This window comes from Durio zibethinus, chromosome 11 (assembly GCF_047325235.1).
Source record: "Durio zibethinus cultivar Kanyao isolate XHJ-2024 chromosome 11, ASM4732523v1, whole genome shotgun sequence".
NCBI lineage: Eukaryota > Viridiplantae > Streptophyta > Magnoliopsida > Malvales > Malvaceae > Durio > Durio zibethinus.
The window spans coordinates 26187741-26213059 of NC_143172.1; the positions used below are offsets into that span (position 1 = coordinate 26187741).

A 25319-nucleotide genomic window follows, 5' to 3' on the forward strand; every position below is an offset into this window, starting at 1 on the left:
TATATTCTCTTTTCTTTTTCTTTTTTGTTCACACCCAAAAGTTGTTTACTACATATGACTATAAGCTGACATTGATTATGTCGCATTGGAGAATCCTTGCATTAATTTAAGGGTAATAGACTATAGAATCACAAAGGTTGATTTGTTTATTAATTTATTTAACTTATTTATTCGCTTTTGCTTGCCATATTTAGCCAGGGAAGGTGTGGGTGAAGCCATCCAGCTCCATGATTTGATCACCTGCATCCAGTAAGAAATCTCCACGAGCATGCAACTAGAAAATCCCATTAAGAATATTAAAATGGAAAAGGACGACTCAGAAATTATTTATGCTTATCTCTCAATGCTCCGAATTATTTGACCTTACCTAAGTTTGGAAAGTTTTATTGGGTTTTTGACACGTGTTGAAGTTGGCACCAGCCAGGCACTGCCAGGGCATCCGAGCTATTTCAATGGTAGCTCAAAGCTAGGGACGATTGGGCTTAGGTTCCTGCAGCTTTATTATAAAAAAAATCATGGGAAGGGACCAGAAACATTGTTGCAGCCAGCTCGTGGAAAAGCAACAAAAGAGGGAATGAAACCTATTGCCTATACTCTACATTGGAGTTTTCTCTTTTTCTGTAATATATATCTGATATTTCAGGATTTATCAGTCTCTTCTCAATGACAAAGCACCAATCTCTCTTTCCTACGGAAGGCAGCTTTTGTACAAAGAAATGCTTTTGCTGACTGTATAAAACCTAAAACGAATTTGGACCACAAACATGTTATAGATAGGTTTGAATACAAAGTTAGGCTGCTAAACGGGATTGTGGGAATTGTTTTTCTCGATCCATCTCTCGGGCGTTTTGCTTTTTATTCCTTTCTATTTCTATGAGATTTGAGTGATCGTTTATCGCATAGTATTTATGGAATGTTTTCTAGTACTAGTGCCAGATGGGAAAGACGCATAGAAGGAATAGAAATGCAAAAACTTTTCCAACATATGCATGTGCGCAACGAAATGGAAGCCCCTTTTTGGAGAAAAAAAAAAAGAAATGGGATGAAAATTTCTGTACTTAGGAATTTAAACCTCAAGCCTCCATCTCGGATTCATAATCATGGCCAATTTAATAATCGAACAGTTTTATTTGGAAGAATTTCGGATATTAAATTTTGAATTTTAAAATTATTAAATATTATTGTTTAAAAATTAATTGAGTTAAATATTTTTTCGAACTATTTTTACTTTCTTGCAAGAAGAGCAACACCTCATGAAATAGCATGTTGATCAAAACGACATTTAAGCCTGATTTGAAATCAATCATGCCTTATATTATAAAGTATTTTTTGATGTAAAAGTGTCGCAGATTTTCGTTTGGGTAACAAAGTTACAGCACGATTATGCTGACATGGTACCTGTGAAAGCCCCATTGTCGTCTGGTGAGAAAAGGGCGTGGTAAGCCACCGCACTTTTTTTGGACTCTTTTGTCCTCTAAATTTCCTTTTATTACTAGTTTACCAAAAAAGTTGATAATTCAAGATATATTTAAAAAATCATTTAACATATTATTATCATTATTATTAATTTTTAATTATTTATTAAAAAGTTTATTATTTGACATAAATATAATTTTAATATTTTTAAATTATTTTTATAAATGTCAAATAATTAAAATTGTTTATTACATATAAACTTTAATATAATACTTTTAATGATCATTTCTCTTTTTATCATAATTCATTTCATTGACACCGTTACATTTGCATCTAAATATATATTTTTATTATTTATTTAATTTTACAGTTACAATTATAAATTTTATTACTGTAATAATCAATTTTATCGAAATCAATCTCATTACTTATCCAATTGGGTGGTGAGATTAATTACAGTGAGATTAAAAAAATAATAATGGTAAGATTTCTTATCGTAATAATGAAATTGAGTACTGTAACAATGAAATTAAAATTAATAGTGAAATATATATTTGGATGTAATCGCAGTGGTGACGGTGAGATGAAGAATAGTGAAAATAGAAAATGATTATTAAAAATATTGTATTAAAATTTAAATTATTTTTCATTTATAAAATTAATAAATAATTAAAAATTACTAAAATTAGTTTTATTTCAAATAATTATTTTATTAATAAATATTTAAAATTTAAGAAAATTGATAATAATATATAAAAATGATTTTTTAAAATTGATAATAATTATTTTATATTAAAATATTAATTATTTTTATTCAAAATAAAATTTAAAAATAAATAAAATAAAAAATGAAAAGAAATGAAAAAAACTTTTAAATAAAAAATAAAAAAAAAGAACAAAAATGAACTAAATACATTGTCATTGCTACATTAAAATCTAAAAAGGAAAAAGAAAGACAACAGGGGCTTATTTGAAAAAATAAGATTCATTGGTGATGAGTTTTTTTTCATTAAAGCTTGAAGCACTTGTTGGATTTTAAAGCTATGGTACGATGATCATGCATTCCTACCTCACCATTCATGTAAACCAAATGCATTTTTTTGCATTGTACAATATAGTTAGCACAGGTTTTCATGATAAATGCAGCTCCGTTTCAATCCAAATGCAGCCTTAATCTACTGTGATTCATACACTGCCATTGAAGGTGAAATGTAACAAGGAATATAATTTCGCCTTATATATCCTCTGGCCAGCCTCACAAGGGGAACAAAATGAATCCGATTCCTAGTCGTTATTTTTGCAGGTTTTTGTTCTATTGTATCAGAATTTCTAATTGGATTTTTTAGGTACAAGCTTTAACTTCCCATTTTTTTTCACACTACTTTCATCAGTCGATTGGTTAAACAAGCATTGATGTCTTTTTCTTTCTTTTAGCCATTTTGTCAACAATCAAACAAGATGATGGCCGTCTAATTACTTTCATTAATTTCCTTTTTGTGTACTTCACTTTTCCTTTGGAATTTTGGAAGCTTTTGAAAGTTTACCAAGGTCTTTCATTCTTTTTCCTTGGCCCTTTAATTCAAAGGAGAGAGAGTGCCATGGTTGTCACTGCTGGGGCTGTGAATTGGGGCTCAAACTTTGGCTATGGGCTGGGCCAGGACTCAGGACAGTCATTCAAAAGTGATGAGCTGAATTAACATAGCTGAAGCTTTTCCCTAAAGCCAACACCGAAATGATGATTGATGATTTACTTATTAGCAGTAGCAGTAGTTTTTGACACAACACAAGACCGAGCCCAGGATTCTAGGCTTCCACGGGAAGAAAGTGATGAGCTCGTTCAGATCTTAGATACACCCTCAGGATGATGCTTGACAATGTGATTATAGGCATCGAGAGTGAGGAAATCATCCAGGGTAGGAGCAGTACATTGGCGGGTGAAAATCTTGCAAGCTTCTTTGTACAGTCCCTTTCTGAACTTATCTTTTCCAACCTCTCGCTCAATCCTGGCCATCTCTTCTTCCACCACTCGCCAAAAGAGATCACGGTTCACTCGAACCCCAACTCCATCTCCATCCAATTCCACTCCGTGTTTCAGCCATTGCCAGTTCTGAACTCTGCTGATCTCAGCTGTGGCAGCATCTTCCATGAGGTTGTAAAGAGGGACTGACCCTGTGCCAGTTAGCCAGGCTGCCAAGTACTGGATCCCAACACAAGTATTTTGGCGGAGGCCTTCCATGGTACGGAACCCTCTAGGCCTTTGCAATAGGTCTTCTTCTGTTAAGTTAGCTGCATCTTCTCGTTTGGCGGTTTGGATTTGATTAGGAGCATTTCCCATGTTGTTGGTGAAGACTTCCGTGCAGGCTTGGATGAGTCCTGGGTGAGCTGCCCAAGTTCCATCATGCCCTGCCTTCACCTCTCTTAGTTTATCCTTCCTTACAAGATCAAGGGCTGCCTCATTTGCTGCTGGGTCATCTCTAATTGGAATCTGAGCTGCCTGTTTCAAGAAAATTGGGCCTTTATTTCCAAATACGCTCTCGAAATTATAGGATTGTTCCAACAGATAAACAAAATGAAACTAAAAAACCATAAATTTGCATGAGATGAATTGGAATAACATACCATTCCACCCATGGCATGGACACCACGCCTATGGCATGTCCTGATGAGGAGATCAGAGTAACTCTTCATGAAGTGTTGAGTCATACCAACTTGAACCCTGTCTGGCAACAATCTATCCAGGTGACCTTGAAATGTCTTAACATAGCTAAAAATGTAATCCCATCGTCCACAGTTTAGACCAACAGAGTGATCTCTAAGCTCATAAAGGATTTCATCCATTTGGAAGACAGCTGTAAGTGTTTCAATTAGAACAGTTGCCCTGATGCTTCCTTTTTCTATTCCTGCCATCTTTTCTGCCTTCTCAAACACAAAATTCCATATTTTAGCTTCCCTGCCAATAAGGTAACTTTTCTATCACTTTCCTGAATCCAAACTGTGTTTTTCTTTTGTACCAATTGTACAGTTACAGTTTTAGTTCACCTCCTAAAAATTCTTGCAGTTGTCTTTCAAAGCAACATGTCAAGAAAAATACTTAAATTGATCTAGTTGCTGGCCTTTGAAAACGGAGAAAAGCTTTACCTTGAATTCTCCATCTTAGGAAGATAGAAGAAGGGCCCAAATCCTTCACCCAGAGTGTTGCGGAAAGAGGCATAGTTGTGGTAAAAATAAAGGCCAAAATCCACAAGACAACCAGTTGCAGGCTCCCCATCAATGAGAATGTGAGCCTCAGGTAGATGCCAACCTCGTGGACGAACAAACAGCTTAGCTATCTTGTCATTGAGCTTGTAAACCCTGTTCCTGGCCCTGTCATGGAAGGTTATTGTTCCATCCACAGCATCCTTTAAGTTAATTTGACCCCTTATAAGATTTTCCCAACTTGGTGAGAGTGCATCTTCAAAATCAGCCTATCAAAAACCAATCAAATTATCAGCAAACTTTTTACTCTTGCAACAATCAATATAATCACTTACCATAAACACTTTAGCTCCAGAGTTGAGAGCGTTGATGATCATCTTCCTCTCCACAGGACCCGTAATTTCCACCCTTCTGTCAGCCACGGCTGGTGGGACTGGTGCACAAGTCCACTGCCCTTCTCTGATGTACCTTGTAGCTGGATCAAAACCCGGCAATGCCCCTTCATTATACCGCCTTTTCGCTTCCTTGCGACACTCCATTGCATACTTGATATGGTTCCTGAACTCCCTCTGCAAATCAGCCACAAATTGCAAAGCATCCTTTGTCAAAATCTTACCAAACTCTTCATCAAATCGACCCCGAACGTCTACTCCTTCAGGGACATTATAAGCATTGATCTTCCTCGCAGCTGGCGCACTACAACCGTAAGTCCCAAGGCCAATCATCTTGTTGTCTTTACACTACTAAAGCTGGAATCGAATGGTTTCTCGAGTGTGCTTGCAATGTGAGAAACTCAGAATTATATATATAGAGACAATGAGAGAGCAAGTGGATAGCTACATTGAGCGTTATCGTTTGAATTTTTTTCCTTACTCAATTCACTTAACCGAGTCAGCAAGTTAATCGGTAATGGCATTTTGCTTCGGTGGTTGAGGCGTGTCCGCTATTACGTCTTGTTTGAACAACCGACTGTCATGAAATGAAAGCGTTTTTTTTTCCTATTTAGAGGTTTGCATGGCTTTATGTGCGTAAACAGTGACGCCAGTCATTTGATCAAAAATGGCAGCGCAGGGTATGATAGATGAATTGTTTAGAGTTGTGTGCCTTCCTCGGGATGTGCAATTTGTAAGGATATGAATATGATGGCTGCATTCTACATTTTCTGCCATGAAATTTCGGAAAAGATGAGATTGAACTTTACCATGCGTCAGTTGATCCAAACCAAATGTTGGGCTGTATGAAAATTTTTAGCTTAGATAGATTTACACCTTCATTTGGTTAAAAAATTTCCAACATAAGCTCAGACCAATAAAGATGTGCTTACCTCTAACTTCCAAGCCCAAGGACAGTGTTTACTAGTTGTTTGTGTTGTGCATCTTGAGTCTGAGTAAGCTGGGGTCCAAGGGGAACAAGCCAATCCATGAAAAATGGATCTAAAAGTTTGAGTGGAAAGTTATATGAACGTGTTGTGGTATGAAAATGATATAAAAAATTAAAATTTTATTAAAATTATAAATAAATTTAATAAAAATAAAAAATATATTTAATATTTAATATATTAATATAAATTATGATACAATAAATTTTAAATTTTATACATATTTAAAATAAAATAAATATCATATAAATATATAAATTATCAAATATTAATTTGTCACTACCCAAGAAAGTCGAGATTTGAGGTTAAAACAGGCCTTGTTTTTCCGATGGGGCTATGGCTTCTTCTAATTCAGTAACAGCCCCGCATTGACCAGTTGCCATACCCATGCCCAAGCAAAAGCCTACCTATGGCAATGCTCTTTTCAAACAAATTACAATTTGGACTGAGCTTGCAAGCCCAAATTTCCAGTATAACAAACTTATCTTGAGTCCAGTTTTGCAAAATTGGCCCAAACCGAAATTATGTTGGGCTTCTAAGCCCATTTGGCTGATACTCTAAAATGGTAACCCTAACTTCCCTAACGCGCTTTCTATAAATTACAACGAGGGTTAGGGAGTATAATCGTGAGGTCAATGCGTTAAACGAAGAAGCGTTCGCAGCGATCGTGTCCCGATTCTCTGTTTCTCATTTTTTCTGATTTTCTTTGCGTGTGGTTTCCGTCTCTCTCTCTCTCCTGTTCTTTCTGGTAAGATCTTCAAATGCCTCTGATTTATCTGAGGTCAGGTCAGATCCGCCAAAAGAAGCACAGAATTTTCAAGTTCTAGGGTTTTTGATTGTCGTCATCTATTTTCTGTTTGATCGTTTGTTTTTTACTCTGATTAATTGCCATATCTGAAAATCTACGGTGTGGTCTTTGTTTGCTCGTTTGATATTGCTATTGTTTGTTTTTGTGTGTTTGATTGGGGGATTTGTTTGGTTTAAAATTTGAGTCTTGAAATTTTTTTTTATTGAGAAGTGTTGTTTGGTTCTTGATTGGTATGGCGGCAGGGCGAGTTGATGTTCCAAGGAGAAGTGATGTTGGGAAATTGAATCGGGTTTATGGTCATGTTCATGCTATTCCCGATAAGAATGGATACGATAACCCATCTAATGGGAAGAATTTGGTTGCTTGGCATAAGAATGGGTTCAACTTGGCTCCTAGGCGATGGGGGTTAGAGGATGTTGTGAGAGTTAAGAATGATGTAACACGGATATTGGATGATGGGGCTCAGCAGCCGCCACAGAAAAAGCGGAAGTTTTCCCCTATTGTTTGGGACCTAGAAGAGAAGGAAGTAAGAATTTCGTCTAGGAACAGAGTTGTATCGGTAGCTACCACTCTGTCATCTAATCCTTCACCTTGCAAGTTGTCAAATATTGTTTCCAATCAGGCTGTTAAGAAGCAACCAGTCAATGGAAATCTGATTGAGGAGGTGGAGCATTTGCCACCTAAGTCTCCACTGGCTGATTTTGGTTGTGTTTTATATCCTTCACAGCCCTGTCAGCAATTTCAGGATAATGAACAAGAACAAGATTTGATGGGAAAAGAAAATTGTCAAGCGCCTAACATATTCACGTCACGCTGGGCATCTGATAGTGATGATGAAGATGGGTCTCAAAGCGAAGAAAAGATTAGGAGTTCGAGTCTTGAGAGTGGGGAGTTTGAAAGAGAGGAATTTGAAGGAGACCAGGTATTGTCTAACCAAAGAAGCTGTAGTGTACTGTCTGCATGCCAGGACGAAGATATGGAGTGTAAGTTGGACTCTAATGGTGTGATGGACGTTGATGATATGCGTGATGAAGATGCTGTTATGGAGCAGTCAGATTTAGATGTTGAAGAGCCAGCAGGAAGAAGTGTGAACATGCTTCTGGGTTGCAGAAGTGTTTTTGAATATGAAAGATTGAACAAAATAAGTGAAGGTACTTATGGTATTGTTTATAGAGCTAAAGATAAGATGGGAGAAATTGTGGCCCTGAAGAAGGTAAAGATTCTTGACCGAAGAGATTTAGAAGAATATGGTTTCCCTTTAACATCATTGAGGGAAATTAACATTCTTGCATCTTTTCACCACCCTTCAATTGTGAAAGTTAAAGAAGTTGTTGTAGATGACCATGACAATGTTTACATGGTTATGGAGTACATGGAACATGACTTCAAGGGGCTAATGGATTCTATGAAACGGCCATTTAGTACAAGTGATGTTAAATGCTTGATGCAACAGCTATTGGAGGGCGTCAAATATCTTCATGATAATTGGGTGCTTCATAGGGATTTGAAAACATCCAATCTTCTCTTGAATAACCAAGGTGAACTCAAAATATGTGACTTTGGTATGGCACGCCAGTATGGAAGCCCCCTAAAGCCATATACAACCAAGGTGGTTACTCAATGGTATAGGTAAGTTGCATTCTTTGTATTTATTTTCTTTTTGCATTTTTAATTTTTATGAATTTGAGATTATCTATGTTTGATTTCTGCGTCTCAGAGCACCTGAACTTTTACTTGGAGCAAAGAAGTATTCAACAGCAGTTGACATGTGGTCTGTGGGCTGTATAATGGCTGAGTTGTTAGCTAAGGAACCCTTGTTCAAAGGGACTAGCGAAATTGATCAGCTTCGCAAGGTAATTATTGTTTCTATTGAAACTTTAATCTTTCTTTTATTTTATGGCTATTATTTTGTTTTCTGATGTTTTGTTATGGTTGATTGTTGCAGATCTTTGATACTCTTGGTAATCCAAGCGAGAAGATCTGGGCTGGGTTTTCTGAATTACCAGGGGCCAAGGCTAATTATTCTAAGCAACCGTGAGTATCTCTCTGGACAATTACTCCCATCTAAATTGCTACTATTTATTATGGTTTTCTATTTGTTCAGTATTTATTGATTACCATGACATGTGATTTGCATTTTAATGAGTAGTTGTTTTTGGTTTCTTTTTCCAGGTATAATTTGTTGCGTAGAAAGTTTCCTGCAGCATCCTTCACAGGATCTCCAGTTCTCTCTGATACTGGATTTGACCTGTTAAACAGGCTTCTTACTTATGATCCTGAGAAGGTAAATTTCCATAAGTTTCAAATATTAATTTCTTAACTTTTAGTTATATATTTATTGTATTGGTTTCAGCTAATCAAAGTTTCTGTTATCTGTGCAGAGAATAACAGCAGATGATGCTCTTAATCATGATTGGTTCCGTGAGCTTCCTCTACCAAAATCTAAGGAATTCTTGCCTACTTTCCCCCCAAAAATGTGAATGGAGCAGGTATCTTGGCCTGATTACTGAAAGCTGGACATACCGAAAATCATATTTAGGCTGCATTTTAAGTTTGCAGTCATAGCATTTTCTTGATTTTGTTCCAATGAATCTTAGGCATATACAAGGAACCATGAAGAATCTCAATCCAATGCAGTAGTGGTAAAAAAATTTTCCATCCATTGCTAGTGCCGTGGGACAGGCAGACTGGTGCATGCAGGCAATTGTATCTTAGACAGATGATTGACCAGAGGTGAGGTGCAACAGTTAAATGTTTGGGTGGCAAAATATTGTGAGAAACTGATATCATCCTTTGGCAGGCACATACATGACATGCTTGTAGAGATTAATATTTTGAGGTGGTTGAGTTACAGCCTTGCACAATCCAGTTATTGGTTTGGATGATTTTGCGATGAATTGTAATGGTCCTTAGCTGCGACTGAATATGAAGGTTCAGCTTATCGACCATGGTTCATCTCCTTGATATTGTATCAGATTGTAACTCATGAAAAATTCTTTACAACATTTAAATTTTCTTTTTTTATTCCAAAACTGGTGCTTACATTGTTTCCTTCAATTTTTTCACACTGCTTGCAAGAGTCTACTGATGTTTTGAAGCGAACAGCATTGGTCTTTCCTGCTTATGAGCAGTAAGTTTTGCGCACTCAAGGTGCTTTGGAAATGAATTAGTTGATCTTTTAACTTGTGAGATTTCTGTTTTAAGTGTTGCAGCAGTTGGGAGGTTTGCAGCCTGCACGTGTATACATAATCACTTTGTGTGCGAGTAAGATGCTATATGCATTGTTCATATTATCTTTTCCTTTGGTGATATCTTCCCTAACAATGACAAATTGTTAATATATATATAAATTATGACTAAGAATTGATGTTATCTGGCAAGGGGATGGTGATATTGATGATGCAGAGGAGGTTCTGATTAACATGCAGGTGTTACTGCTGGGGAAAATATAACAGAACCATGAGTATAGGAGGCTTGTTCTCTTTCTTTTCTTTTTCCCTAGTTATTTCTTTCATGTTTACATTGTTGTGATTGAATTCTTACTATTTTTACTCTCTCGAGTGTCTGCAAGATACCTTACTGGAAAAAAATATTGGTTACAAGAAGATTTCATTTTTCCAAACTTGGAATATGTTCATACTGAACTTGGGAGATGGTTCTAGCGGTTGCTGCTAACGCATACCCCTCATCACCTGTGTATAAATGTAGATTCTAGTACTATATTTATTGTTGTAATGCATGGTTGAAATGCTCATCTTTGCCTCTTCTAGTTTCGGTAATAGTTGTCAGAATCCCACAAGTTTGAATCTATTGATGGAAAATTATTATTCTCTTAATTTGAATATTATGATTCTTGGATTTGTTCATATCATATATGAAGCTTAGGATTTTAACAATTTTAACTTAAAATTACATTCAACTAATCCAATTAGATATGGTGAACTGTTTCTATTATGACAACTATTCTTTAGTTTTGGGTTTGTATATTGATTATAGAAGAATAGATAATTACCAAGAGTGTTTTAGCATCCAGTTATCGAATGAGTTAAGTTGCTTGAAAATTTTGTTAGATCTGCATATGTTTGTCATCATTCTATCTACCCCTCTAAACTGTATGTGCCAAGCATTTTCCATGTAGGTGCTGAACCTTTATTTGTTTTGTAAAGAGTGGTGAACTAATTTTTTTCATGTAGGAATTATCGAAAAAAAGAAGAGGCTTTAAAAATTGCAAGGAAAAAATGGGTGGTGCTCATAAAAGGCTTACCATCTTTATGACTAGTAAAAAAAAAAAAAAATGATGGCCATAAAATTTGAAACTCTCTCTTGGTTTTCGAAGTTATTGTTTTCTCAAAAGAGAAGAACCTGTGAAAGCTCGATGAAAAGATGGTGGTATGATGATTTGTATCTTTAAACTGTTGCTTTTCCTGGGATGAACTGCAAATACATAACTTAACAGTAAGGTAGCTTTAGTGAATCGTTTATCAAAACCAGAATAATAAAAAATAAAAGGGGAATATTGGATGGTCTGGGCTGGCTGTCGGTGGCTGTCCTCATGGATGTCTTCTTATTCTGAAAGGGGAAAATATTGAATGGTCTGGGTTGTTGTAGTTGTTGTTGCAGTTTCTTGTGCTATGGCTCACTGTTGCTATGGAGAGAAAAGGCATACTTGATTTGAAGTGGATTCAACACTTGTGCAGCACATGCAATATTAAAGTCTAGAAGCATTTGTGTATATATTCTTGGAAGAGGAGCTATTAATATCCATGATTTTATCCCTCCTTGCATTATTCAGCTATTGTTGTAAGAAATAAGACTTTAAACAGAGCATAGATGAACTTTTATGGCTGGCTTAACCAATAGCATTATTAAGAATTAGCTTATTAAATGCCAAATGGAAACGTGTCAAGGGAATTTCATTTCAATTTGAACTGTAATCGATATAACCAGCCAGCAGTGATAAACAAAGCTTGAAGCAAGATGCGAAGAAAGTTTCCATGTTTATTGCAGGTCCTTCTCAAAACCCGGCAAAATCTCGTGTCGTGTATTCCAGATATGGTTTATAATTTAGACAAACCACCAGCAAGAGAATGATTAACCAACTCCCTTCTCAAGATCTTTCCTGCTGGAGATTTTGGAATAGAATTGATAAATGCAATTCGTCGGATCTTCTTGTATGGTGCAACCTGCAAGAACAAAAAAAACCGGCTCCTAGTATCAGGTTGTCTGCATATACAATTAAGAAGCCTAATACACCAAAAGAAGAAAAAAAAAAAAAATATATATATATATATTTTCTGTTGCTATTTTAGAAGCATGCCTGTTTTGCAATGAAATCCATGACTTGAGCCTCAGTGATGCTACTTCCAGGGTTTCTTACTACATAGGCCATGGGAATCTGCCCTGCTTCTTCGTCAGGGTACCTGCTCTCAGATATAACGAAGTGATATGAGGATAATAGGTGAAACTACCATCACAACAGAAGTGCTAGATCAACTTAGGAACCGTGAACCACCATGCTATCATATATTCCTGGAACTTACCGGTCGAGGCTGATGTTATTACACCTCAAAAAACATAGATTAAAAACTACTCTGATAATTAATCTTAAACTTTTTCACTCACTTAGACGCTCCAAAAATGTTGGGCAAGAAAACCGTGTTCAGAAATGTGAACTGGTTTGCAAGTTGTGTCTTTGCTAGAATAAAGAGTCATAGCGACAAAAACAAAGTCTAGCCTTCAGAGACAGTCATTCACAAGAAAAATAAAGAAAAAGAAAACTCAACACATACGGAATCACAGCTGCATCAGCAATTTCAGGATGGGAATGAAGTATATGTTCCAATTCAGCTGGAGGGACCTGCAATTTGGTTTAGATATAATGAGATTATTTTGTTCAAAAACATAGAAGGAACACTCCAAATCACATTCTCTTAAAGATTGGAAGTAGGGATTCAAAATTCAGGGTGACTGATTCACCTGATATGCCTTGTATTTGATTAATTCCTTCAATCTATCTACAATGTAGAGAAACCCCTCGGAGTCAAAGTAACAAATGTCACCAGTTTTTAACCAGCCTTCTGAATCCAAGGTTTCAGCGGTTGCCTTCTCATCACCTACATAACCTGCATTGACTCCCATTATTTCACTTATGAAGGAATAAGCTTTTATAAGAGCGTTTGCTAATTAAATATGGAGTTTCGACTGCAATATGTAAACGAATGAATTTCACATTTCTCACAGCTTTTATACTTCCAATGAAGCCAGCCAAAAAGAAGCATTCTATGAATATGGAATTTTCCAAATTTATGTCCATGCTTACAAAAACCAAGCTTCCCAAATCAAAAAGGTAAGAATTGGAAAATGACAGGGATCAATGATACGAATGCAACATATTCAAATTTATGTTTTTTTTTTTCTTTAGTCAATCTGTCTGTCTTCAAAATAAATTTATAGGCCTAGAGATCATATCATAACACAAGTTAGGCAACCAAACTTTATGGAGAAACCTAACTTCCTACTGCAATCCACTACATTTTTTTTGGTTTCCATTCCCAAGAATATGCAAGTCTGTCTAGCAGCACATTTACTCATTTAGACACTAAAATAAAGCCAGAAAGAGTAATACCCTTCATTACTGTTGGCCCTCGCAACCATAGTTCCCCTCTCTGTCCAGGAGGAAGGACCTCCCCAGTTCCAGGATCAACAATCTTGGCTTCCATGTTTTCAGCAAGGCGGCCAACAGTCCCATACCGAGCTGCCTCCTCTGTCCCTATCACCCTAGTTGCACCTCCTCCTGTCTCAGTCAGCCCATATCCCTTAACACAAAGAAAATGAACCAAAACAATAGTATTAACATTCACCCAAAGAAGATAGTACTAATTTGACATTTTTAGAACTCTTTTTAAAGTACTTTTCCATTACTTAATGCATGTGTTCAAAGAACAGGATTCGAATCCTCTCTTTCCAAAAGAAAGTCAAACGAAAAGCATAGATAGATAATTACTGCATAAACCATCAACTACTAAGAATCATCATGTTGATAGACATAAATCAAAATTTCCATACATGTATATTTGGGAAACTTAAGATTGATGTTGAGATGATCATTGTAGTATTTTAATTTGTTATTAAGCCGGCATTATAGTAGAAAAGATGACAGCAGTTGCTCCTTGGTTAGTTACAAGTACATTTCTTACTTGAATAAGTTCCACGGTGGGGAATTTCTCCTTGAACTGCTCAGCGACCTCCTTGCCAAGCGGAGCTCCACCGCATCCGAGCAGCAGAAGGGAGCTGAGGTCATACTTCTTAGTCAAATCTGATTTAATAAACGCCACGACAAGCGGCGGGGAGACCGGCATGTAAGTTATCTTGTACTTCTCTATGGCTCTCAACATTCCCTCAAATTCAAATCTCTCAGTGAAAACCGCAGTTTCTCCCATCGAAAACGCCCTCGCCAGCATGAAGAACCCGAACACGTGAAACAAAGGCACCGTGAAAAACGACACCGGGTGCGGCGCTTCCTCCCCCTGGTGAAATTGCCGTAAGTGGTAAAACCCGGCAATTAATGCTATTAGGTTCAGGTGACTCAGCATTACGCCCTTGACTCGCCCGGTTGTCCCAGAAGAATAAAGTATCGCTGCTGCGTCGTGCTGACTCACCTGGACTTTGTTGATGACGTCGTCATCGACCTTGGGTTGAGCTAAGAAAGAGAGGAACTCAGGCGAGTCAAGGAGGACAGTTCCGAGTTTGAGAAATGGAAGCTTGGAAGACGTCTTCGAGGTGGCGAAGGCAATGACGGGTTTACTGAGTTGAACCTGGTGAGTAATCTCCGACTCGGAACCCAGCGGGTTGCCAGGAGAGACGACGATTCCTAACGACAGAAGAGCGAAGTAAAGCAAAGGGACATGTAGCGAAGGAGGGGAGAGAATGAAAGCGACGTCGTTTTGGGAAAGCGAATAGTTTTTCCGGATGGAGTAAGCGAGGGAATGGATTTGAGCGATAAATCGGGAGTACGAGAGGGTGTGACCGCTAGTAGCATCGACGATGAAAGTGGTGTCGCCGCCTCTGGGGGTGGTGGAGGAGCGGAGGAGGGAGAGGGCATACTGAGGGAGGGAGAGAGGCTGCGAAGGTGGCGGGAGAGGTACGTGTGGTCTGAGACTGTGGTACGTTGCTGTTTGGGGACAGAAGCCGGTGTTTGGATCTATCGAATGGTGGGGATTGGCTACTGCTTTTGCCATGGCAGTGAGGATTATGTGGCTGCAGTGACATTTCACTTACCACTGTTTGCAAAAAGGTCTCTGAAGTTGACAAAAGTCATGAGAAAACGACTGATCTTTTCGAATTTTTTTAATATTTTTTGTAAGTTAATGACGTTTATTTTTTCTGGTTTCTCGACGGTTTAATTATTGCAAGGTAAATGCCCAGAACAAATGCAATCATGCAGAATCTGAGAAAAGAGTTTTTACTACAGAATTTATAATCAGGGATTAATCAAATTTTTTATGAATATTATATTTATAAGTGAATTTTTTATTTTAATTAAATAATTATAGAATTATAATTCAAATTTAGAAAAAATTTACCTAAATTTTCATTTTTTTAAAACATAAATTATAATTTGATTGAAAAAATAAGACAAAAAAATCGTTGAAAATGGAATTTTAACTTTAAAATATAATCTTTTAATGATTGTTTGGTATTAGGTGATATATCAAAAAACTACAGCAATATGCAAAAATTTTATGTAACAATGTTTTTAAATCACGGAATGACAAAATTATTGTTTTAGAGAATGATATGTTTTTCAACTTAAAAGTTGAAAAAAATTTATCATTATAAAAAAATAACTTTTAATCTTATTTTTTGATTAATTTACATTGATATAAGATGTACTTAAAATTACCGTAAAAAGCTTATTAGTAAAAATTTTCAAAATTCTATTTTTTGATAATTAATTTAAAAATATTTATTACAATTGACTAAATGTTTATTGATTATAGAAATAATGAATTTATTTAATAATTTTTTATAAATGAATTTTCATCAAATGTAATTTATTCTTTATAATTTTTTATAAAATAATATTTAACTATTTTATAAAATATTAATTCAATAAGTATTAAATTTTTTATTTTTTTATAAAATTATTTTGGATTACCTTACTATATATTTGGATACATATAAATAAAAATAAATAAAATAAAATAAAAGAAAAAAAATTAAAAGAAATTAAATGATACATGTACTCATTGTTTGTATAGTTAAAATTAATAAAAATAAATAAACAAAATTATAATAATTATTATTTGGATAAATACTGAAAGTAAAAGAGATAATTCATTATATTATTTGTTTTCAATTATAAACTTTTTTTTTTATAAAATAACATATAATTACAAATATATATTTATACTACTTCACTTGTATAAATAAATCTTTTTAAATAAAATTGAATATGTTTAATAAGATAAGATGTATTAGCTAGTTATTGATTTATGTTTAATTTTGTATTTAATTCAACTTTTTAGTTTATTCCAATAATAATTTGGCTTGTTTAATTTTAAGATTTAAAAAATTATAAAATATTTATAAACTTTGATGTTATATAAAATACTCATAAAAAATTATTTTTGTAAGAAATGTCAATTATTTAATTAAATTTAATGTTATAATAAAAATATGGATATAATAATCTTTTTACAAAAATAAAATTTTTTTAACTTTTATTTCTTTAACTTTTTTCTCAATTTGAGATATTAAAAAAGTAAAAATTATAAAAAAAATTAAAGGTTATTAAATTTTTATCTTTTTTTTCTTTAAATTAAAAGTTTATGCAAATAAAAAAGAAAAATTTTCTGTTTTCATTATTTTTCTTTATTTTCTTTAGCTTTATTTTCTCTCGCCTCAATCCAAACATAATATTAAAGAAATAAGTGCATTTTTTATAATAACTTTCCATTTTTTATTTAATAAATAAAATTTTATATATATTTTGAAGATCAATTACAAAATATCAATAAAAATTAAAATTAAAATTTATTAAATATTATTTTTAAAAAATAATTATACCAATAAATTAAATTAAGCCAAGCGTTTTAGTTAATAGGAATGGCGAACTTTATAGTAGGACTAATTCACCATTAGTTTTTATTTTCATTCGTTCAAACTTCAAACTGCTAGTGAAAGAGAAAAGAAAACGATTAAACATTAAAAGTAGATAAATAAATAGAAAATACCTGCAGCAATATCACATTGGGAAACTTCTCGTTGAACCGCCGAGCAACCTCCTTGCCAAGCGGCGCACCACCGCATCCAAGCCCTTGAAGCGAGCTCAGGTCATACTTTTTCGTCAAATCTGATTTAACAAACGCTAATACAAGCGGCGGTGAAACCGGCATGGCAGTGACCTTGTACTTCTCGACGGCTCTCAGCATTTCCTCAAACTCAAACCTCTCCATCAAAACCACTGTATCCGCCGATAAAACCGCCCCTAACAACATAAAGAAACCGAACACGTGGAACAATGGCACCGTGAAAAACGTCACCGACCGCGGCGGCTTCTCATTATCTTCGCTTTCGGTTGTGTTGTAGTGATGAATCGCCGCCATCATTGCGATAAGGTTTCGGTGAGTCATAATCACGCCCTTGACTCGCCCGGTGGTTCCTGAAGAATATAAGATCGCAGCCGAGTCGGACTGCTTTACCTTGACTCTTTCAATAATGTCGTTATTAATATTGGACCGAGTTAAGAAAGAGAGAAACTCAGGCGAGTCGAGGAGGATTGTTCCGTGTGTGAGAGATGGAATTTTATGAGAGGTTTGTGAAGTAGCAAAAGCAATAACTGGTTTACTGAGTTGAATCTGGTGAGCGATTTCCGAGTTGGAGCTGAGTGGGTTGGTGGGACAGACAGTGATTCCCAACAACATGAGAGCAAAGTAAAGCACGGGGATATGAAGAGAAGGAGGGGAGAGAATAAAAGCGACATCTTCTTGGGAGAGAGTATAGCGTTTATGAAGCGAGTAAGCGAGGGAACGTACTCGAGAAACGAATTGAGAGTAACTTAGCGCTTGACCGGTGGTTGCATTGGCGACGAAAGTAGTGGCGCCGTCGGTGGAAGTGGAATGGAATAGGGAGAGACAATATTCGGCGACGGAAAGTGGTTGACTAGTCGGCGGAAGAGGGATAGGCGGTTTTTGGCAACTGTAAATTCCTGTTTGGTAACAGAATCCGGTGTTTGGATCCATTGAACGGTTGGGATTTGTTTCTGCCATGGAAATGGAGATGTTAGTTGATCAGCAGATAAAGGCGAGGATGAAAGAGGCTGTAGGGTTTAGTTTAGGACTTCAATTACGTCTCAAATTTGGATTTTGCGACGCCTTTGTTAAATTAAATGTACAAATGCAGTATTAGAAAATGTTTCGAAACAAATAGAGTTTTAAGTTTGAACCTGTCCTTTTTGGAAAATTTTTATTAAAATTATTAAATAAAACTAAAATAATCTAAAATATTATGTTATTTTATATAAATAAAAGGTATAAAATTTTAAAAAACTAATATATTTTTGTATACAATAATGTTTATTAAAAAATTTTACTCGAATAATTATTAATCAAATTTAAATTATAAATAATATTTTTATATATTATTAATTTTATTATTGAATTTTATTAATTTATCAATTTAAATTATTTATTAAATTATTTTTACTAAAAATTTAAGTAACATTACTTGAGTTTTGCCATGTTATCAAAGCATATCGTTTTTCTCGTTTTAAATGTTTTAAGTAAAACTCTATACTTTGAAAAAGTACCCAAAGCCAAACATGTATTATTTACTCTCGGGGAGAAAAACATTCTCTTTCGTACGTTGTCTGAAGTCTTAAATGCTTGTTTATAAGTGATAATTAATTAAATTAATTAAAATTTTCCAATAATTTTTTTATTTTAAGAAGTTTTTATTAGATGTAAATTACAAATACATAAACATAAAACCTAAAAGTATTAAATTTTCTTGCATTAATTGCACGGATTTTAATTTTTTTATAAGCTTACAAAAATAAAAAATTACGATTATAAGTAAATATTGCATAGATATAAAATAATTATTAAATTAAATAAATCTATAAATTGAATTATTCAATATAAATTTGATCAAATTTGAATAAGATGAATTTACCTCAAAATTTTAAAATTTTCTTTTTACGATTACTAAATCAGATCGCACATAGATTTTGATTCTTAAAATTACCAAATTGAGAGGAAAAAGTAAATGCAAATGGTTAAAAACTCAACGGAGAACATGGTTTTGTAACGTGGACAACTAAGCATTTAATGTCGGATTGGGGGATTGTTGGTTGAAAGTCAAAGCGCCTTATATGACTGATGACTCTTTCAGTTTTACCAATTTTCAATTGCTGGCAGTAATTGTCGCGAAACGGTTGGCAGGTTATTCTAGAAATTATGCCGTTTCGTGCGTGGACGTCGGCACGGACATGGCCTGATGGTCGCACGGTCAGCATTCACCAGTTCGCTGCCTCAGCCCTCTGAGTATATTTGGCATATCAGAGTATTTGCGTTCATATTTTGTTTGAGTTGAAAGAGACTCCCAACCGACGTTAAATATGTGGGACTCTTTGTAATTAATTTCTAGAGAAAAAGACAAAAATAGAAGTGGTTGATCGCATCACATTGGGTCGGTGATATTTTTTTAGTAAACTAATAATAAATATAATAAATTAAATAAAAATTAATTATTTTATAATAAAATTTTTTGTTCAGAATCAAATTCGAATTGGATTTGATATGTAATTCAACTCGGGAATAATTGTCCAGATAAAAATATTGAGATTGAAATATTTTTATTATTTTATATATATATATTTATTAATTATTATTATATTTATACTTAAGATACCGTAAATTAAACTCTGAACTAATCTTTCAATTCACTAATGGTTACTAATTAACTATCAATTTATGAATATCATAAAGAAATTAAGAAAAAGTAAATGTCACTTATAAGCTTTTGCCGATCAAAACTTAGGACTCATTTGATATATACTTTCAATTTTTTTCTTTTGTTATTTGTTTATAAATTTTTTTTCATTTTTCATTTTTTTCTATTATTTTTTATAAAATAAAAATAAAAACATTTTCCAAGCAAAAAATAAGTTAAATTATTCAAATCCCATATATCCCACTCAACTATTGAAAAATCTTGTTTACATGTATAGGAAGTCGTAATTTTTTTTTTGTAATTTTCTTATTTGACCCCAATAAAGTCTAACAATAACTTAAAATGAAGGGTCAAAAAAGTAAATTTATTAAAATTTTTTATGATCATAATGAGCAGTATATATGTAAAAAAATCTTTAAAATTTTTTATATAATATTAGTATAAATATGATCCTACATTATTAAGCTTTAAAATGTAACGTGGCACAACATTAAAATATAATTTTTTTATATCATGTAAATATATATTTATGTTTTATTATCATAAATATTATTTTTTAAATTTATACTTATTTAAAACTATCAATTACTCTTATATTTAAACACGTGTTTCTTTTTTGTTTGGAAGGTAATCGAAATACGTGCATAAAAACTTATAAAATTTAAGAATAATTATATTTTAAGCATGATAGTATTTTATTGTAATAATTTTTTAAAATAATGAAATAATATATAATTTTTGTTATCTATTTAAAATCTTTAAATTTATCATAAAAATTTATTTAATAAAAAAAATGATCATATTATATAATATGATTCACTGAAAAATTTTTCTGATTAAGCCAATGGCATTTAGAGTCCATTTAAGAGTTTGGTTGTAGGACTCTCACCATATAAAAAATGTATTTTATGATTGGACCGACCATTAATCTTTGGATTTTAAATTGATACAAATCCTTGGTACAGGGTGAAAATATTTAAAGATAAGGGGTGCCAAATAGAAAACCAAAAATATTGTCGTAAACACCTAAACAGAGTGGTTTCAAGGGTTTTTCTGAGCCACCGTGTCCTACGCAAATACTCACCACAATCAGCCGATAAACGACAAGGTTGCAGAGGATGCCTCGCACGACCACCGTTGAGTGCCCCGGTTGTCCTCCATTTCGAGCCTTGACTTTCGATGCCCTTGGTCTCATCAAAGGTTTTTGATTTATATCATCTTAACTAACTTTAACAATTCATTCAGACGATTGAAATCGTCACTAGTGTTTCCTTTTCTATTGTCATTGATGAATAGTAATCGAAGCTCGAGGTAAAGGAGGAGGAGTTCCTCAAGTGGTAGACAGATGGGGAGATCCTGACGCTTCCAAATGTGTGCTTGCCGCTTGCATTGATGACCGCAAAACCGACCCAGTGAGTTGTTTTGTTTTAAAACAAAAAGAATCAACATGGGTATTGAGAAATAAGTTTTTTATATTGAAATTTTGATTTTTTTTTCTTTGCAGTTACTAGCTGTTGCGAGAAAGAGTGGTGTGGTGAGCAAACCTCCTCGTTCTTCTCCAATCGTAGTAGTTCAAGGCTTTAGTATGATTTGTGTTGAATATGTCTTTGTTCTATGTATATACTGCAGATTGAAGTACTTAATCCCCTGAATGGTGAACTTTCTGTTACGGTTTCCAATGTTAGTAATGTTGGTGTTAGACCAGAAGATGATGCTATTGTTGGTTTGCATTTATTCAGAAGACGGAGAATGGAGTTAACATCCAGGTGTAGTTGTATTGTTACTGTTTTCTGAGTTTATTTCAGTGTTAATGAAAACAGGTTCCTCCACTGGTCCTCCCGCCTCTCCTTCAGACTAAGTTGTGGTTACAGATTTTGTGTGCCTTTCTTATTTATGTAATTTACTGTAGATACTGACATAGATGGTTATTGGTGGTCACAGTTCCTTTACTTAAATAACACTGTTGATATATATGAATTGATCATTCTCAGGTTATGCACTTTGCTCACATGTACAACAAAAGGAAATGCAAGCATAAAAACTGTTGATATGACTGATTCTCCAGCATATTCTGGTTCCCCGAACACATGGAATGTATGTGCCTCCGGTAATATCCAATGTTCTCAAGTGAATGGAAGTGAAAACTATGCCTTATTTGGAGGGTGAGTGTGTTTAGGTTGTATGACTCTGCATGAAAGCTTTGGACTTGATTTTATCTGCATTTGCTGATTGGGTATTTTCATACTCAACTGGATTATTGTTAGTTTGGTAGATAAGATTGATTCTTTTCTAATTCAGGAAGGGTGTTGAAGTTAATATGTGGGATCTTGACAAATGTGCTAAGATTTGGACAGCAAAACCAGTGAGCCTTTTCAACCTCTCCAATTTAATTAAAATAAAATAATTTATATTTTAGCAACTTCCATGTTTTCATTTTCTTAATGCATTCCATCTTGGACAGCCTCCTGCAAACAGCCTTGGTATTTTTACCCCTACTTGGTTTACATCTGCAACATTCCTCAGCAAAGATGATCACCGTAAAGTTGTGGCTGGTACCAATAGTCATCAGGTAATCTCTTGTAGCCATCAGGTAGTTCTTGAACATATATACTGACATGTTAGTATAACTTTGATTCTGCAGATGTATATACAGAATGCATTTTTTTTTTCTGAAGGAACTTTTATGGTGGATTGCTTATTGCCAGTTTCTACAACTATTTTTTATTCGGAAATATTAATGCATGTTGGTTCAAGATATTCACAGATTAATTTCAGTTCAATTTTGAAAATGGGCTTTTCGAACTTTTTTAGCTATAGGTTTATGTTTATGTGATTTCATATATAAAAACTAATTGAATATGAAAGAAAATGGAAACAACAAGTTTTTATTTTTATTTATTTATTTTTTTATCAATTTTATTTGGAATTGTGACTATGGTTGAGTTGAAGTCTTAGGTCTGTGCCAGGAATATGGAATTGAGTTGTTATCATAGCAATGCATTGCATCGTCTAGCTTTATATCAATTTGTGTTTTCTAGACTCTGGATAGTTTTTTTTTTTTTTTTTAATAATTTTTTATGGTTTCTGTTGACAGGTTCGCCTCTATGATGTTTCTGCTCAACGAAGACCAGTTATATCATTTGACTTCAGGGAAACCCCTATAAAAGCAGTTACTGAAGACCTTGATGGTCATACAATCTATATAGGGAATGGATCCGGTGACCTTGCTTCCGTGGATATTCGCACAGGTATAAGATTGGTTCCATATGCTTGTTCTGCAATACTTCATGCCATTCTGCATTTTTCATTTCTGATTTTTGGTCGGTCAGTCATTCTCATGGATGAGTTTCAGTTCCATTTTTCTCTATCTGTTCTTAATGAACTTTTGATTGAATGATTTGAAGTGTGTTTTTCCCTGTAATTCTATTAATGGTGGAAGTATTTCCTTATAGGTAAATTGGTAGGGTGCTTTTTGGGGAAGTGTTCTGGAAGCATTCGGTCCATTGCTCGGCACTCTGAACTTCCTGTGATAGCATCATGTGGTGAGTATATGGAGTCTTTTGTTAAACTAATGCTCTTCTAGTGTCAATGACATTCAGAGTGTTAATATTAATTTTGTAGCCTGTGTTTGCACACACATGCTGCACTTTTGTATCAGGAATTATTTTTTTGCAAGCAGTTCATATGAATGTGACTTGAAGAGCTAGAAAAGGAAGAAAAAGGATTTCTAATGTGACTTAGATGGTTCTCAAAGCTTCTATACTCATTTTCTCCAAACTCTTGTCATGCTATCAATGTTCCCCTCCCTCCCATATCAACTTTAAATATATTCATGTTTGCTTTTTGAAAAATAGTGAATTTGCAATTATTAGCTTCTCAGTTTGTTCTATTATCAGTTAAAGTTAGATTGCTTCTTTTCTTTGGTGGTGGTGGTGCTTACTTTTGATTGGAGGAAGGGAGTTGCTTAAGCTAATGCATTGCCCGTTACATTTTTTGGGGCTAAATCTTTTTATACACCCAACAAAACTGACAAACTTGGATATTTTCTAGGTTTGGACAGCTATCTGCGCATTTGGGATATAGGAACAAGACAACTTCTTTCGTCGGTATGTTCTATTCAGACCTAAGAGGATTATAAAGTTCTTGATTGTGGTTAGTAAGTTTGCATAAAAAACACTGCCTACCATTCCTTCGACTGCCTACATTTTTGGGTGCAGGTTTTCCTGAAACAGCATCTTACAAAAGTTGTTTTTGATACTAATTTTACTGAAGAAGGTACCTTCTCTCCTTGGAATCTTTATTGTTGACAAAGCTTGGTATCCATGTTCTGTGTGATTGCTTGTCAATATGTCATGTTATTGTTTTTAGTAAACACGGAAGCGGCCTGTTTTAGTGTTTGGCCAGCAAGCAGGTCTCAGCATTGTTTCTTTACAATTTTTCTTTTCAAAAATAAGACCTCAGTCAATGGCCTCTTGGTGAATGGCATATTTCCCCCAATAAAATATATGACTAAGATCTAAGTACTAGGTTCTCACAAGTAAAGTGAGTGGGGGTTGCCCATGGATGGGTTGCCCTTTCAGGTATGAAAAGAGTGTTTTAGAGTGTAGGATTATCACCACTAGCTACCATCAAGTAAGTTGCAATCATGTGATGCATATCATTACTTGGAGGTGGAAAATCCTAATGAATCTAGGCTCAAATAGAAAAAAAAGGGTTGGGGGTGGATAATTTCCTGAAGGTTTCTGTTTTTCCTTTAGGCTACCAGATGAAAACAGTATTGCTCAGTGATGAGTTTTGGGAAGATTTATAGTTTTTCTTTTGGGGATTAATAGAAGGATTATGTGAGTGTTGGGACGATGGAGCCATTCAGATATGATATGATATTATGTAACCATATTGCTCTATTGAGTTTGAATGCTAATTTCAATGTCATTTTCTTATGTGCAAGTTAAACACGATGCAACTGATTCGGCTGCGCATGAAGCACAGAGCATGGGTGAAGTCCAGACTGCAGATGAAACTGAAAAACTGCCTAACAAAAGAAAGAAATCATCTAAAGAAAATAGAGGGAGCAAAAACAAGGCATCTAAAGAAAAGGAGGGAAGCAAGAAGTTGAAATCCAAGAAAAGAAGCAAAAGTCTAGAACATGACGTTGCTGATGATGCATAGACAGATTAAAGCCTCAAAGATTAGGAAGGCATGGTTGAAAGTTGAGCAAAGGAAACAGAAACTACACTAGTCCAACAGGATGGCTTAAATTTCTCCAAAAGAAAATGTGTTTAAGAGTGGTGTAATGGTAGTGTTAAATTGGTTATAAACTATTGAAAAGGCCTGTATTTTATCCCAGTCATGAAAAAAATCAGTTTTATTTTCCAAATATTTCTATCTTATCATAACTAGAGCATCGGATTTTACAAGTTAGAAACTGCTCTAGAACAAATGTTGAGTTGCAGCGACATTCAGTCAAGCAAAGTTCAATTTAGCTTTAACTGTAAGTTCTCTCCATGATGAGTGATCATAAACATGACTTTCTTCGTGCATCCTTGCATTTGGATAATTATACATTTA

General features: G+C 34.4%; 4 protein-coding genes across 16 annotated transcripts; 2 read left to right on the forward strand and 2 right to left on the reverse strand.

Annotated features, from left to right (window-relative positions):
* Positions 1-3132: 3132 nt before the first annotated feature.
* On the reverse strand, positions 3133-5587 carry MLS (malate synthase). The gene is made up of 4 exons (XM_022881720.2): positions 4947-5587; positions 4555-4880; positions 4036-4366; positions 3133-3910 (listed from the first exon to the last, which is right to left on the reverse strand). Exons 1-4 carry the CDS (start codon positions 5334-5336, stop codon positions 3254-3256), a joined length of 1704 nt encoding a protein of 567 aa, XP_022737455.1. The 5' UTR covers positions 5337-5587; the 3' UTR covers positions 3133-3253.
* Positions 5588-6790: 1203 nt separating this feature from the next.
* Positions 6791-10663, forward strand: LOC111291059 (cyclin-dependent kinase G-2-like). 11 transcript variants are annotated; one of them, XR_016346586.1, is made up of 9 exons: positions 6896-8426; positions 8515-8650; positions 8743-8831; positions 8970-9081; positions 9179-9286; positions 9395-9530; positions 9598-9927; positions 10002-10061; positions 10179-10663. XR_016346586.1 is itself a non-coding variant. In XM_022882610.2 (6 exons), the coding sequence occupies exons 1-5, from the start codon at positions 7030-7032 to the stop codon at positions 9275-9277; spliced, it is 1833 nt and encodes a 610-aa protein (XP_022738345.2). In that variant the 5' UTR covers positions 6896-7029; the 3' UTR covers positions 9278-9286; positions 9395-10663. The 11 variants fall into 11 exon arrangements, 2 of the variants coding, with proteins under 2 accessions (XP_022738345.2, XP_089624627.1); XR_016346588.1 differs by having other exon boundaries at positions 10010-10061; XR_016346587.1 differs by having other exon boundaries at positions 6791-8426; positions 9179-9530; positions 10010-10061.
* A 956-nt stretch (positions 10664-11619) lies between these two features.
* On the reverse strand, positions 11620-18143 carry LOC111291061 (4-coumarate--CoA ligase-like 9). Of its 2 annotated transcripts, none has more exons than XM_022882612.2 (6): positions 17033-18143; positions 13423-13612; positions 12774-12919; positions 12587-12654; positions 12115-12217; positions 11620-11980 (listed from the first exon to the last, which is right to left on the reverse strand). In XM_022882612.2, the coding sequence occupies exons 1-6, from the start codon at positions 18065-18067 to the stop codon at positions 11855-11857; spliced, it is 1668 nt and encodes a 555-aa protein (XP_022738347.2). In that variant the 5' UTR covers positions 18068-18143; the 3' UTR covers positions 11620-11854. The 2 variants fall into 2 exon arrangements, with proteins under 2 accessions (XP_022738347.2, XP_022738346.2); XM_022882611.2 differs by lacking the exon at positions 17033-18143 and adding an exon at positions 13994-15140.
* Positions 18144-20806: 2663 nt separating this feature from the next.
* Positions 20807-25240, forward strand: LOC111289818 (uncharacterized). 2 transcript variants are annotated; one of them, XM_022881152.2, is made up of 12 exons: positions 20807-20951; positions 21048-21163; positions 21256-21285; positions 21381-21517; positions 21743-21913; positions 22050-22113; positions 22213-22320; positions 22846-22999; positions 23204-23293; positions 23802-23857; positions 23969-24026; positions 24700-25240. In XM_022881152.2, the coding sequence occupies exons 1-12, from the start codon at positions 20870-20872 to the stop codon at positions 24918-24920; spliced, it is 1287 nt and encodes a 428-aa protein (XP_022736887.2). In that variant the 5' UTR covers positions 20807-20869; the 3' UTR covers positions 24921-25240. The 2 variants fall into 2 exon arrangements, with proteins under 2 accessions (XP_022736887.2, XP_089624628.1); XM_089768502.1 differs by lacking the exons at positions 23969-24026; positions 24700-25240 and having other exon boundaries at positions 23373-23857.
* The last annotated feature ends 79 nt before the right edge of the window (positions 25241-25319 follow it).